At 44.4% G+C, this 14,607-nt stretch overlaps 1 protein-coding gene across 3 annotated transcripts; it reads left to right on the top strand.

The window, feature by feature from the left end:
- The first annotated feature begins 289 nt into the window (after window positions 1-289).
- abhd5a (abhydrolase domain containing 5a) lies at window positions 290-13,808 on the top strand. 3 transcript variants are annotated; one of them, XM_090188987.1, is made up of 10 exons: window positions 319-397; window positions 4,758-4,856; window positions 5,202-5,299; window positions 5,389-5,558; window positions 6,110-6,312; window positions 11,019-11,173; window positions 11,329-11,440; window positions 11,827-12,013; window positions 12,220-12,288; window positions 12,464-13,808. In XM_090188987.1, the coding sequence occupies exons 1-10, from the start codon at window positions 366-368 to the stop codon at window positions 12,560-12,562; spliced, it is 1,224 nt and encodes a 407-aa protein (XP_090045113.1). In that variant the 5' UTR covers window positions 319-365; the 3' UTR covers window positions 12,563-13,808. The 3 variants fall into 3 exon arrangements, with proteins under 3 accessions (XP_090045115.1, XP_090045113.1, XP_090045114.1); XM_090188989.1 differs by lacking the exon at window positions 4,758-4,856 and having other exon boundaries at window positions 290-397; XM_090188988.1 differs by having other exon boundaries at window positions 12,220-13,808.
- Window positions 13,809-14,607: the final 799 nt, after the last annotated feature.

Raw genomic sequence — 14,607 nt, 5'->3', positions numbered from 1 at the left:
GGGGGAGGCCGTCATTGTAAATAAGAATCTGTTCTTAACTGACTTGCCTAGTTAAATAAAGTTTTTTTTTTTTAAATGGTCCCACCTGATCTCACCTCCTGCCTGCCTTCCGTATTTGAGGACATGTGTTTTGATTGTCAGAGCATATTTGAGGACATGTGTTTTGATTGTCAGAGCATATTTGAGGACATGTGTTTTGATTGTTATCTTATCAATACAATAGACACTCTTTAGTTTGCTTCCGTTTAGATCCTTAAGTATGGTAAAGGGTTTCCGTTGCAAAAGTTTTGCAACGGAAACCTCCTAATGAATACACGCCAGGTGATGTCATGTTTTGTGGATCATGTGATTTGGCTGTGTGAAGAATGGCTGACCAAGCGGTGACTACTGAGAGAGGGTGAGTGTGTTTTTTTTATAAACAAACTTAGAACCGCTCTTTTAAATATAACAATATTGATAAAAGCGACCCACAAAAAGTTAATCATGATACAATATGTTTCCCTTGTGTCTTGTTATTAGCTAGTCCTAGCATGTTGATTGTTCTTGTTTGTCGTCAAGCACCTGTAGACTGAAGTTAATTTTCAATTGACTTAACACACTCGTGGCAACAATGTTGCCATTTCAGGACTTGACGTGTAAGTCGCCTTGTTTATATGCCGGGTTCCGGTGCATGTCGGAGCTAGGAAACTCGGACTTTTCGACTTGCTAATTAGTTGAACGCGGTAGGTGATTGACAACAACAAGTTAGAAAATCGGACATTTCCGATGTTCCTAGTTCCGATTAGCACGTGAAAGCGGCATTGGTCCGGGTTAAAAAGTCATGAAACCGACGGAGCGGTTTAAAGCTTGAAATTAACAGCTGTGTTGGAATGCGAACAATATGAGTGTCAGTTCTGAATGTATGGTGCGGGAGGATGACGGGAATGGTCGGAAGTGGAAATACATAAGAAGAAGAGAGATCATGATACAGAAAGCAGTGAAGCGTCTAGTGAAGAAAGCATGAAGAGGGCCTAGGTATGAAGCAAGGGTAGTAGTGATGTGTTGGAGTGGAGTGGAAAGCGGTGATAGTGTTTGATGAGACCACGGGGCCTCACTTACACCCTATCTGACTAACTCATGCCGTAGAGAAAAAGGTAGGTGAAGTGAAATTAGCTCGATTCATTGGAAATGGTAGATTAATATAGTGTGGTAGCCAGGCTCAGCAAGAGACTATTCTGAAAATGGAAAAGCTTAACGTTAATGGGAAGAAGATTAAAAGCCATGTCCCTGGTTCTTATGCTAGATTGAGGGAAGTCATCACTGTGGTCCCAATATCTATGTCCATAGATGATGTTAAAGAAAATGTGACGGGAGGCAGAGTAATTGAGGCCAAAAGGTTGATTGGTAGGAAAGAGTGTCAAACAAGTGAAAGCTTATCAGTGGTGGTGAGGTTTGATAAAGTCTTGCTGAGAAAAGTACAGATCCGATTCCTTAGTTTCAATGTTAGAGAATTTGTCCCATATGCACTGCAATGTTTTAAATGCCAAAGAATGTAGCGGCTCAGTGTAAAGGAAAGAAAAGATGTGCCAAGTGAGGAGGGACACGTGGTTACGGTGAATGTGGGAGCAATGTGAAGGTTAAGTGCTGTAATTGTGGGGGGAACACTAGCATTTGGTGGATGCCAAGTACAGAGAGAGGCTTGGAGATATAGGATCAGTCGTGATGTATCGTATACAGAGAGAGGCTTGGAGATATAGGATCAGTCGTGATGTATCGTATACAGAGAGAGGCTCGGAGATATAGGATCAGTCGTGATGTATCGTATACAGAGAGAGGCTCGGAGATATAGGATCAGTCGTGATGTATCGTATACAGAGAGAGGCTCGGAGATATAGGATCAGTCGTGATGTATCGTATGCAGAGAGAGGCTCGGAGATATAGGATCAGTCGTGATGTATCGTATACAGAGAGAGGCTCGGAGATATAGGATCAGTCGTGATGTATCGTATACAGAGAGAGGCTCGGAGATATAGGATCAGTCGTGATGTATCGTATACAGAGAGAGGCTCGGAGATATAGGATCAGTCGTGATGTATCGTATACAGAGAGAGGCTCGGAGATATAGGATCAGTCGTGATGTATCGTATGCAGAGAGAGGCTCGGAGATATAGGATCAGTCGTGATGTATCGTATGCAGAGAGAGGCTCGGAGATATAGGATCAGTCGTGATGTATCGTATGCAGAGAGAGGCTCGGAGATATAGGATCAGTCGTGATGTATCGTATACAGAGAGAGGCTCGGGGATATAGGATCAGTCGTGATGTATCGTATACAGAGAGAGGCTCGGGGATATAGGATCAGTCGTGATGTATCGTATACAGAGAGATGCTCGGAGATATAGGAACAGTCGTGATGTATCGTATACAGAGAGAGGCTCGGAGAGATAGGATCAGTCGTGATGTATCGTATACAGAGAGAGGCTCGGAGATATAGGATCAGTCGTGATGTATCGTATACAGAGAGAGGCTCGGAGATATAGGAACAGTCGTGATGTATCGTATACAGAGAGAGGCTCGGAGATATAGGATCAGTCGTGATGTATCGTATGCAGAAGCCGTGAAACTGATTGGTAGAACTACAGAGCGGACTGATGGAGCTTACATGGATGTACCTGTAGTAGGTGGACCTACTGTCAGACTGATGGAGCTTACATGGATGTACCTGTAGTAGGTGGACCTACTGTCAGACTGATGGAGCTTACATGGATGTACCTGTAGTAGGTGGACCTACTGTCAGACTGATGGAGTTACATGGATGTACCTGTAGTAGGTGGGCCTACTGTCGTGGCTGGTGCTTCTGATGGTTTGGAGGCCTGTAAAGAAATCTTGTGCTCATTCGTGTGTGGTGTCAAAGGACACTTTGATAATGAATAAAGTTGATCTCATAGCTTTTATTGGTAAGGTTATTAATGTGACTCGGGTTGTGAAAAGCAGAAGGTTATTGTGGAGACGGCAAAAGAGATATTGGGGGTAACAGATGTTACTGTTGAAATGGTTGTTGATATGTTGAACAATCCTAAGGGTGGAGTGTTTCAGCATGATACAGATACATTTTAATGGTGTTAGTGAGGGTTTTGGGGGGCAGAGTGGAGGGTGTCTTTGACAGTGTCATATCTCAAGATGTTTTAGGTGTTGTTTACATGTACATAGACTACTCATAGACTACTCATAGACTACTTAGACTACTTATATTTTAAATGTCCGTGTTTCTATTTTCTGATCTTAATTTAGGACAATTCCACGGTGATGGAATTATCCTGAGAAATTCTATGGTCATGGAATTATGCCCAGACTCAGAATTTTCACTCTAAAATGTATACCAAACAAAAAAACATTGATTTCAAAGTTTAACCAACCATATAACTAACTCTATGCAAAAGGACTTAACCATTTCCACACAAAATATACAGTAAGAACTGTGCAGATATAAAGTTTGGTAACAGAATATCAGAATAATCGCTCTCGTTGGCTGGCCCTCGCGTCATACTCGTCGCCAAACCCACTGGCTCCATGTCATCTGCTAGGTAAAGTCCCCCTTATCTCAGCTCGCTGGTCACCATAGCATCACCCACCTGTAGCACTCGCTCCAGCAGGTATATCTCTCTGGTCACCCCCAAAACCAATTCTTCCTTTGGCCGCCTCTCCTTCTAGTTCTCTGCTGCCAATGACTGGAACGAACTACAAAGATCTCTGAAACTGGAAACACTTATCTCCCTCACTAGCTTTAAGCACCAGCTGTCAGAGCAGCTCACAGATTACTGCACCTGTACATAGCCCACCTATAATTTAGCCCAAACAACTACCTCTTTCCCTACTGAATTATTATTCATTATTATTTATTTATTTATTTATTTTGCTCTTTTGCACCCCATTATTTTTATTTCTACTTTGCACATTCTTCCACTGCAAATCTACCATTCCAGTGTTTTACTTGCTATATTGTATTTTACTTTGCCACCATGGCTTTTTTTTGCCTTTTTTGCCCTCCCTTCTCACCTCATTTGCTCACATCGTATATAGACTTGTTTCTACTGTATTATTGACTATGTTTGACTATGTATGTTTGTCTTACTCCATGTGTAACTAACTCTGTGTTGTTGTATGTGTCGAACTGCTTTCCTTTATCTTGACCAGGTCGCAATTGTAAATGAGAAGTTGTTCTCAACTAGCCAACCTGGTTAAATAAAGGTGTTCTCAACTAGCCAACCTGGTTAAATAAAGGTGAAAAAATAATATTACTAAAAAAATAAAACCCAGGGAGATTTTACCGTAATTTTGTTACCAAATTTAGCATCTGCACAGTTTTTCCAGTAAATTGTTCAAAGTAGTCATTGTGCATAGAGTTGGTTTGTTAAACTTCTAAATCAATATTTTTTTTGATTGGCATACAGCGTAATTCAGCTACTGTGGAAATGCCATATTGACAATGCCTAAAGTAAAATGTTTTAGGAAGGCTTGAAAGCTTTGTTCAAGTGTTTTTGTAAGCCTATAGGCCAGTACACTACAACCTTCTCCACTACTGCAACCCAATTTCAAGAACCAATTATCCAATACCTTATCTGTTTTATAATTTAGGATGTAACTAAGTCCAATGCAGCGAATCCCATCCCCAACACTAACTGCATTTCCCCATTCAATGAACACAAGCACATGTGATTAATAAGGCTATTGCATGTCGTCCCTGGCATATAACATCCCTTTTTCCACTCTGTTTTTTAGTTTGTTTTTTGGCTGCAGACTGGCTCAGCGAATACTGATGTTTCTTGGTATTCATAGTCTTTTCTACAATTTGTTGAGTGTCCTGGACAGAACGTTGAGGTAACCTACCTACCGGTGTGATTGTCAGACTAACTCCACCTCCCCGGCCGCACCCCACTCATATGCTGCTAGTGCAACTCTAACTCCCTGCTGCATGCAGTGCTTGAGGCAGGAAGTAACATCCCTGGCAGTTCAATCAGTTAACAAACCCTGCATGTCATTTTATTTTCACCTATCCCCGAAGCATGTTTACAAGTTGTTGTTTTTTTACATTTAATGTCTCGTCTCCTTTTTGCTGTGAAATATTACAACCGTCAGCAACATGACTCCTGACTACCAATGTAATCCCAGACCGTATAGGCTATAGCCTAGGCTGGTTGATGAGTTGTGTCTGTGTCTATGCAGGTCCTGGACTTCCACGGCATGGATCACCAGCTGGCTGCCCTCCTGGTGCCCCACCTCCCAGAACCAGCTCAAGACTGCAGAGGAGAAGATGCTGCAATGTAAGGAATTCCTCTCTTTTACCATCAAACTGTATTTCCAGCCATGGCCAATTTGTGGATTATTTTGTGTGGATCCGTTTCATCCCCAGGCATCACAGGCAAGGTGTCCCAGCAGTATGTCCCAATCTCGGATGGTAACATGCTGTGGACCCTCACATTGAATGGAAACATGAAGAACCAGACTCCCCTGGTGCTGCTGCATGGCTTCGGTGGAGGGGTGGGCCTGTGGGCCCTCAACCTAGACGCCCTGGCCCAACAGGTTCGTCTCTGAAGCACAGGCTTCTCTTGTAGCGTTGGAAAGCCTGAGGAAGTTCTCCTCAGAGAGACCATGTAAAGGGGTGTGGTACGACAGAGTCTAGATAGAAACTAGTGCACATTGCCATATATCAAACCACTGCAGTATTTTGCATGGTTGCGGCTCTGAACAGGTTGTTATAATCATATTTCTGATGTTTATGTAAGGATGAATAAGGTACGTAACTAACGGTGTATAGGCTACTACAAGGTAGGAAAAGAAACAAGGAAATGCCTCTTCGGAGGGGAAACTTCATTTCTACTCACAGCCAATCACATACTGAATTTCTCCAGACTTCCAAAAGAGATTTGGAGGATGGTCACAGGAAACTACCAATAGGTCAACTGGTCAACCACACCTGCTATATATAACTAGCTCTAATTGTTGTCTGACTGCTATATATTTTGTGTATGCTTTCTTTTTAACACTGACTTCTATTTTTAGTAAGTTTTATCATGTTGTGTAGTGCCTTTACAAATAAAATGACTTTTCATTATTATTATTGTTAATAATAGAGGCCCGTCTATGCCTTTGACCTGCTGGGCTTCGGCCAGAGCAGCAGGCCCTACTTCAGCTCCGACGCCAAGGAGGCTGAGGCCCAGTTTGTGGACTCCATCGAGCAGTGGAGGGCTAAAGTCGGCCTGGAAGCCATGGTCATGCTGGGACATAACTTTGGAGGTTATTTGGCAGCTGCTTATTCGCTCAAGTATCCCACCAGGCAAGTATCACCTGACACCACCCAACACTTTCCCCAGTTCAGAACCATAGACAAGTTTCAATATGAATGGCTGTTTTATTCCTTAGTATTTAGCCACCTCCTTGGTTAAAGATAGAATACTACATGTGTTTAGCCAGTCCTTGGTTCACCCTCCTATGCTTGACTAATACTGTACACCCCAGACCTCACATCCCGTGAGGTCTGGGGTGTACAGTATTAGTCAAGCATAGGAGGGTGAACACAACACATCCTGTTGGTATGCAGGTGCTAACCTCTGATAACAACATGAATGTCCTTAAAAAGTGTCCCCTCTGTGCTGTATCTCAACTGAATCATCTTCTCTCACTGTGTTGCTAAGATTTCAGCAGGAACCTAACTCATTATAAATGTCTCCAAAACCTCATCACACTCAGATCAGAACAGCTTAAAGCAGCCAGCCAGCCAGCCACATCCTGTCCTTCTAGTATTCAAGCAGCCAGCCAGCCACATCCTGTCCTTCTAGTATTAAAGCAGCCAGCCAGCCACATCCTGTCCTTCTAGTATTCAAGCAGCCAGCCAGCCACATCCTGTCCTTCTAGTATTAAAGCAGCCAGCCAGCCACGTCCTGTCCTTCTAGTATTCAAGCAGCCAGCCAGCCACATCCTGTCCTTCTAGTATTCAAGCAGCCAGCCACATCCTGTCCTTCTAGTATTAAAGCAGCCAACCACATCCTGTCCTTCTAGTATTCAAGCAGCCAGCCAGCCAGCCACATCCTGTCCTTCTAGTATTCAAGCAGCCAGCCAGCCACATCCTGTCATTCTAGTATTCAAGCAGCCAGCCAGCCAGCCACATCCTGTCCTTCTAATATTAAAGCAGCCAGCCAGCCACATCCTATCCTTCTAGTATTCAAGCAGACAGCCAGCCACATCCTGTCCTTCTAGTATTCAAGCAGCCAGCCAGCCACATCCTGTCCTTCTATTATTCAAGCAGCCAGCCAGCCACATCCTGTCCTTCTATTATTCAAGCAGCCAGCCAGCCACATCCTGTCCTTATAGTATTAAAGCAGCCAGCCAGTCAGCCACATCCTGTCATTCTAGTATTAAAGCAGCCAGCCACATCCTGTCCTTCTAGTATTCAAGCAGCCAGCCAGCCACATCCTGTCCTTCTCTAGTATTCAAGCAGCCAGCCAGCCACATCCTGTCCTTCTCTAGTATTCAAGCAGCCAGCCAGACACATCCTGTCCTTCTCTAGTATTCAAGCAGCCAGCCACATCCTGTCCTTCTCTAGTATTCAAGCAGCCAGCCACATCCTGTCCTTCTCTAGTATTCAAGCAGCCAACCACATCCTGTCCTTCTCTAGTATTCAAGCAGCCAACCACATCCTGTCCTTCTCTAGTATTCAAGCAGCCAACCACATCCTGTCCTTCTCTAGTATTCAAGCAGCCAGCCACATCCTGTCCTTCTCTAGTATTCAAGCAGCCAGCCACATCCTGTCCTTCTCTAGTATTCAAGCAGCCAACCACATCCTGTCCTTCTCTAGTATTCAAGCAGCCAGCCACATCCTGTCCTTCTAGTATTCAAGCAGCCAGCCACATCCTGTCCTTCTCTAGTATTCAAGCAGCCAGCCACATCCTGTCCTTCTCTAGTATTCAAGCAGCCAGCCACATCCTGTCCTTCTCTAGTATTCAAGCAGCCAGCCACATCCTGTCCTTCTCTAGTATTCAAGCAACCAGCCACATCCTGTCCTTCTCTAGTATTAAAGCAGCCAGCCAGCCACATCCTGTCCTTCTCTAGTATTAAAGCAGCCAGCCACATCCTGTCCTTCTCTAGTATTAAAGCAGCCAACCACATCCTGTACTTCTAGTATTCAAGCAGCCAGCCACATCCTGTCCTTCTCTAGTATTAAAGCAGCCAGCCAGCCACACCCTGTCCTTCTCTAGTATTAAAGCAGCCAGCCAGCCACATCCTGTCCTTCTCTAGTATTAAAGCAGCCAGCCAGCCACATCCTGTCCTTCTCTAGTATTCAAGCAGCCAGCCACATCCTGTCCTTCTAGTATTCAAGCAGCCAGCCACATCCTGTCCTTCTCTAGTATTAAAGCAGCCAGCCACATCCTGTCCTTCTTTAGTATTAAAGCAGCCAGCCACATCCTGTCCTTCTCTAGTATTAAAGCAGCCAACCACATCCTGCCCTTCTAGTATTCAAGCAGCCAGCCACATCCTGTCCTTCTCTAGTATAAAAGCAGCCAACCACATCCTGTCCTTCTAGTATTCAAGCAGCCAGCCACATCCTGTCCTTCTCTAGTATTAAAGCAGCCAGCCACATCCTGTCATTCTCTAGTATTAAAGCAGCCAGCCAGCCACATCCTGTCCTTCTCTAGTATTAAAGCAGCCAGCCAGCCACATCCTGTCCTTCTCTAGTATTCAAGCAGCCAGCCACATCCTGTCCTTCTAGTATTCAAGCAGCCAGCCACATCCTGTCCTTCTCTAGTATTCAAGCAGCCAGCCACATCCTGTCCTTCTCTAGTATTAAAGCAGCCAACCACATCCTGTCCTTCTAGTATTAAAGCAGCCAGCCACATCCTGTCCTTCTCTAGTATTCAAGCAGCCAGCCACATCCTGTCCTTCTCTAGTATTAAAGCAGCCAGCCACATCCTGTCCTTCTCTAGTATTCAAGCAGCCAGCCACATCCTGTCCTTCTCTAGTATTAAAGCAGCCAGCCACATCATGTCCTTCTCTAGTATTAAAGCAGCCAGCCACATCCTGTCCTTCTCTAGTATTAAAGCAGCCAGCCACATCCTGTCCTTCTCTAGTATTCAAGCAGCCAGCCACATCCTGTCCTTCTCTAGTATTAAAGCAGCCAGCCACATCCTGTCCTTCTCTAGTATTAAAGCAGCCAGCCACATCCTGTCCTTCTCTAGTATTAAAGCAGCCAGCCAGCCACATCCTGTCCTTCTCTAGTATTAAAGCAGCCAGCCAGCCACATCCTGTCCTTCTAGTATTAAAGCAGCCAGCCAGCCACATCCTGTCCTTCTAGTATTAAAGCAGCCAGCCACATCCTGTCCTTCTCTAGTATTAAAGCAGCCAGCCAGCCACATCCTGTCCTTCTCTAGTATTAAAGCAGCCAGCCAGCCACATCCTGTCCTTCTAGTATTAAAGCAGCCAGCCAGCCACATCCTGTCCTTCTAGTATTAAAGCAGCCAGCCAGCCACATCCTGTCCTTCTAGTATTAAAGCAGCCAGCCAGCCAGCCACATCCTGTCCTTCTAGTATTAAAGCAGCCAACCACATCCTGTCCTTCTCTAGTATTAAAGCAGCCAGCCAGCCACATCCTGTCCTTCTCTAGTATTAAAGCAGCCAGCCACATCCTGTCCTTCTCTAGTATTAAAGCAGCCATCCAGCCACATCCTGTCCTTCTCTAGTATTAAAGCAGCCAGCCAGCCACATCCTGTCCTTCTCTAGTATTAAAGCAGCCAGCCAGCCACATCCTGTCCTTCTCTAGTATTAAAGCAGCCAGCCAGCCACATCCTGTCCTTCTCTAGTATTAAAGCAGCCAGCCAGCCACATCCTGTCCTTCTAGTATTAAAGCAGCCAGCCAGCCACATCCTGTCCTTCTAGTATTAAAGCAGCCAGCCAGCCACATCCTGTCCTTCTAGTATTAAAGCAGCCAACCACATCCTGTCCTTCTCTAGTATTAAAGCAGCCAGCCAGCCACATCCTGTCCTTCTCTAGTATTAAAGCAGCCAGCCACATCCTGTCCTTCTCTAGTATTAAAGCAGCCAGCCACATCCTGTCCTTCTCTATTATTAAAGCAGCCCGCCAGCCACATCCTGTCCTTCTCTAGTATTAAAGCAGCCAGCCAGCCACATCCTGTCCTTCTCTAGTATTAAAGCAGCCAGCCAGCCACATCCTGTCCTTCTCTAGTATTAAAGCAGCCAGCCAGCCACATCCTGGGCTTCTCTAGTATTAAAGCAGCCAGCCAGCCACATCCTGTCCTTCTCTAGTATTAAAGCAGCCAGCCAGCCACATCCTGTCCTTCTCTAGTATTAAAGCAGCCAGCCAGCCACATCCTGTCCGTCTCTAGTATTAAAGCAGCCAGCCAGCTACATCCTGTCCTTCTCTAGTATTAAAGCAGCCAGCCAGCCACATCCTGTCCTTCTCTAGTATTAAAGCAGCCAGCCAGCCACATCCTGTCCTTCTAGTATTAAAGCAGCCCGCCAGCCACATCCTGTCCTTCTCTAGTATTAAAGCAGCCAGCCAGCCACATCCTGATTATCCTAATTGGCTCTGAATTAAGGACAAAATGCTCTTACTCTGACTGGGGCACTTTGGCTATGTTTAGACAGGCAGCCCAATTCTGTTATTATTTTCAACTAATTGGTCTTTTGACCAACATCAGATTTTTTTCAGAGCTGATCTGATTGGTCAAAAGACCAATTAGGGAAAAAAATATCAGAATTGGTCTGCCTGTCTAAATGCCGCCTTTATTTCCCCTGTTCAGTTCACCGATGGACAGATCACTTAATAAACTGTGCCCTAGTGGTTTAGATTATTTCCTTTCCAGACCTTTCAATACGACATCAACTTATTTTGTTCACAACCATAGAGGCGTTTCAGTTATTTCAGATTGGTGTTGATGGTGTATGGTCTTTCCTCTTCACTGTCCTGTAGGGTGCAACACATGGTGCTGGTTGAGCCGTGGGTCTGACCTTTCCTCTTCACTGTCCTGTAGGGTAAAGCACATGGTGCTGGTTGAGCCGTGGGGCTTACCTGAGCGTCCAGACACAGAAGACCAGGACAGGCCCACCCCCGTGTGGATCAAAGCCCTGGGAGCCATGTTGAGCCCGTTCAACCCCCTGGCAGGGCTACGACTGGTGGGGCCACTGGGTAAGACTGGCAGCCTGTCTGACTAGATGGATGACAGACATAGAAATACTACTGTAAATTACATTTCAGTTACATACCTGTCTGACTGGATGACTGCATTGTTTATGGGATGGAGATTTTACCAGCATTCAAACCCTCCTCCTTTGTTCTTCAAGGTCCCACACTTGTTTCAGCTCTAAGACCAGACTTCAAGAAGAAATACTTGTCCATGTTCAACGACGATACGGTCACAGAGTATATCTATCACCTGAATGTCCAGACTCCCAGGTTAGTCCCTCTCTCTCTCTATTTAGTTCCTGTTTGAGTTCACAGGCTTTTTATCTCCACTTACTCTGGGCCTGTATTTACAGTCTCAGTCTGAGTGAGTTTCAATACAGTTCACTTCCAATGTTTTCCTCTTAGACCATAATGAAGAAGATGTTATGATTAAGATTAATACGACTTCAATTCTGAAATGCTTTTGTAATATAGGCTGTGATTTTCATTTGTCTCACACCCTTATTTCAGTGATAATGTTAGTTTTACTCTGTTGTAGTGGTGAGTTCAAAGTAGCTGCTTATTAAGGATTATTCTGAGAAGATCAGATTATCGTATACCTTACTGCTGTACTTCTCCCTCTTTAGTAATAATCATGTTTGTTTACTCTGTTGCAGTGGTGAGACAGCCTTCAAGAACATGACCATCCCATACGGGTGGGCCAAGAGGCCTATGCTGCAGAGGATTGGCCTGCTCCATGCTGACATCCCTATTACGGTGATATATGGGTCACGCTCCAGCATCGACGGTAACTCGGGCAACGCTATCAAAGAAATGAGGCCAAACTCTCATGTGGAGATCATAGTACGTTTCAATTCCTTTAAGCTGAACACTTAAGATGCTGTCTGTGTGTGGTTGTCTAATGCGTGAGACAGCTGGCTCAGCTCTTATATTCAGATTTATTCAGCAGGTGGCAGGAAAAAAAGTCAATTGAAGTGTTAAATCCTAGATGAATATGATTTTCCAGAATGTGTATCTGATCTCATATTTCTATTCCTCCTCTCTCCCAGGCTATCAGAGGAGCGGGCCACTACGTCTATGCTGACCAGCCAGAGGACTTCAACCACAGAGTGCTTCAGGTGTGTGACGCGCTGGGCTGAGGGGGGGGGCACTAGTTAACCTGCGGAGAGTGACGTGTTACACCTGTCATGCCCAGAGCTTGTCCTCTCAGTGTGCATGTGATCTGTGAGGATAGAGAGGACTGGGTATACAGCTCAATAGGGCTATATTTTACCTCGATCATCCTCACTTTAGGTCCTCAGTAGTAGACCTACCACCACCAGCACAGCAGACCTGCTAACTAGGGAAGGACCCCGTGTTGAAAAGATGATTCTCCTGGATTGTTTGGTTTGACACTTTTTTATTCATTCTACTGACAAAAGAGAATGGCTCATAGTTGTTACTGCTTGTTGTGATTTTGGTCATTTTGTGATGAGTGTGTCAGCTTTTAATCTGCTGTTTTAAGAAATGTGATTCTCAGAACGATACAGACTACAATTTGACCACTTGTGGATTATTCTCATTCTGTCAAAGATCCTTTGTGAGATTATTTAGAAATGTGTCATTTGCGTCATAACAGCTCATGTAGATATGACCACGGACCATAGAGTTTTCATTTAAAAACACATGATTGTGGAACTTCTAGACCTCTGGTTTTGCTGATGGGCTCCTGAGTGGCACAGTGGTCTAAGGCACTTCATCTCAGTGCTTCATCTCAGTTCCAGGCTGTATCACAACCGGCCGTGATTGGCAGTCCCGTAGGGAGGCGCACCATTGGCCCAGCGTCGTTAGGGTTTGGCCGGGGTAGGCCGTCATGGCAAATAAGAATTTCTTCTTAACTGACTTGCGTAGTTAAGGTTAAATAAATCCCAAATATAAAAAGATTTCCCCATGACAAGCGAAGTGCCTTTTTAATGACCTAGTATGTGACCAGGGACTACAGTCATTGCTGCTGCTTTTTGGTCTTGTCTTTTTATGGGTCCTTTTGCAAGTGGTCGTTTTCACTTCAAGATGTTCTAATTATGTTCTCATTCATAGTGTTTTGGCTCTTGTTGTGGTCTAGTGTTAAAATAATCCACGTATTAATAGCTAGCGTGTGCAGGTGAAGGAAAACGCAGCATCAGAATCTAGTAATTGAAGATAACTACTCCATTCTTCTCAGCTGCCATTGTGGGGAAAGAAGGTTCGGCCTCAATAAATCCCATTCATTCATTGCAACAGTATTTGATAGTATTATTAGGCACCTGTCCAGGGTGTCTGGAAAAGCACAGTATCTAGGTCTAAGATCAGTTAGCATAGCTATAGCAGCCTGTCCTCTTATTTCATATAGGTGGCAGCTAATATCTCTGTGTGTGAAGTTGCAGATTGGGTGAGTTACTTAGACTTTTACAGCCACTTTACCCAGTGCACCGTTTACTAGATGTGCTGAGCCCAAGGACAAGGTTTGATTAACTCCTGAACATGTGGATGCCTTTGTATTGTTGTCCTGTATATCATTGTAAGTCTCCAATCACAAGTCAATTACCGTGGGGAAGAACAAATGGTGCTTCTCTATTCATGTATTGTAAAATACCTGTAAATAATAAAGATTATATTATGATTTCCGTGGGCTTTGTTGTGACACGTATATTTAGACTTGTGTTGTGAAGATCAACAATATTTCAGTCTTAAACACTACAACTCTCATAGGCATTCTGTCTGAAAACCACCTTTACAATAAAAGATTGCAGTAAAAGTGGAGTAACTGCAGTAATTGCGCAGTAACTGAAGTGTACTGCAGTCAGAGTGCAGTATAACTGCAGTTACACTTCAAAATTACTGCAGTAAAATAACTTGTTGTCACGGTGACTTTATCAAGCATTTTTTTTATCCACACTGATTTCTGTTCAAAGAGGAGAGCTAATCTCAACCGCTTTCGTTCCTATGAATTGTTCCTTTGAGAGAGATGAACCCCACTGTGTGAAATGTGGTCGTCAGAGCTCCAGAGGAAGAACATGGGAGCTTTTTAGTACACATAAAAGTACAGAACTGCAACATGGACATCAGTATGACGTTCAGGGGTAGACGTTACATCATTCTGGGTTATTTGTTATTGTGCTCTAAAATGGAGCAAAGCAAAGGTGAACATTTATCAATATTTCCCCCAACCCCGTTGACATGTCAGAGCTGCCAACTGTCGGTTACTAAGAGTAATGGTTCGTATCTGTGATGAGGGCAGGCCTTGTCTTTCAGTACATGACCACTAGAGGGAAACCTCCCTCAGATCAGGAAGGGGATGGAGGGAGCCTGCCTTGCTGAAGTGCAGTTAGCGAATCATCAAGGTCAATGTTACATCATTCAGTTCTGCTTCTCATCCTATGACCACTTAAAATATCAATAGGCTGTGTAAAAGGAAGAAT

The sequence above is a fragment of the Oncorhynchus mykiss genome, chromosome 2 (assembly GCF_057628025.1).
Source record: "Oncorhynchus mykiss isolate SJ-2025 chromosome 2, ASM5762802v1, whole genome shotgun sequence".
Classification (NCBI taxonomy): domain Eukaryota; kingdom Metazoa; phylum Chordata; class Actinopteri; order Salmoniformes; family Salmonidae; genus Oncorhynchus; species Oncorhynchus mykiss.
The sequence above is the reverse complement of the archived record's forward strand: the minus strand, read 5'-3'. Positions and strand labels throughout refer to the sequence as shown.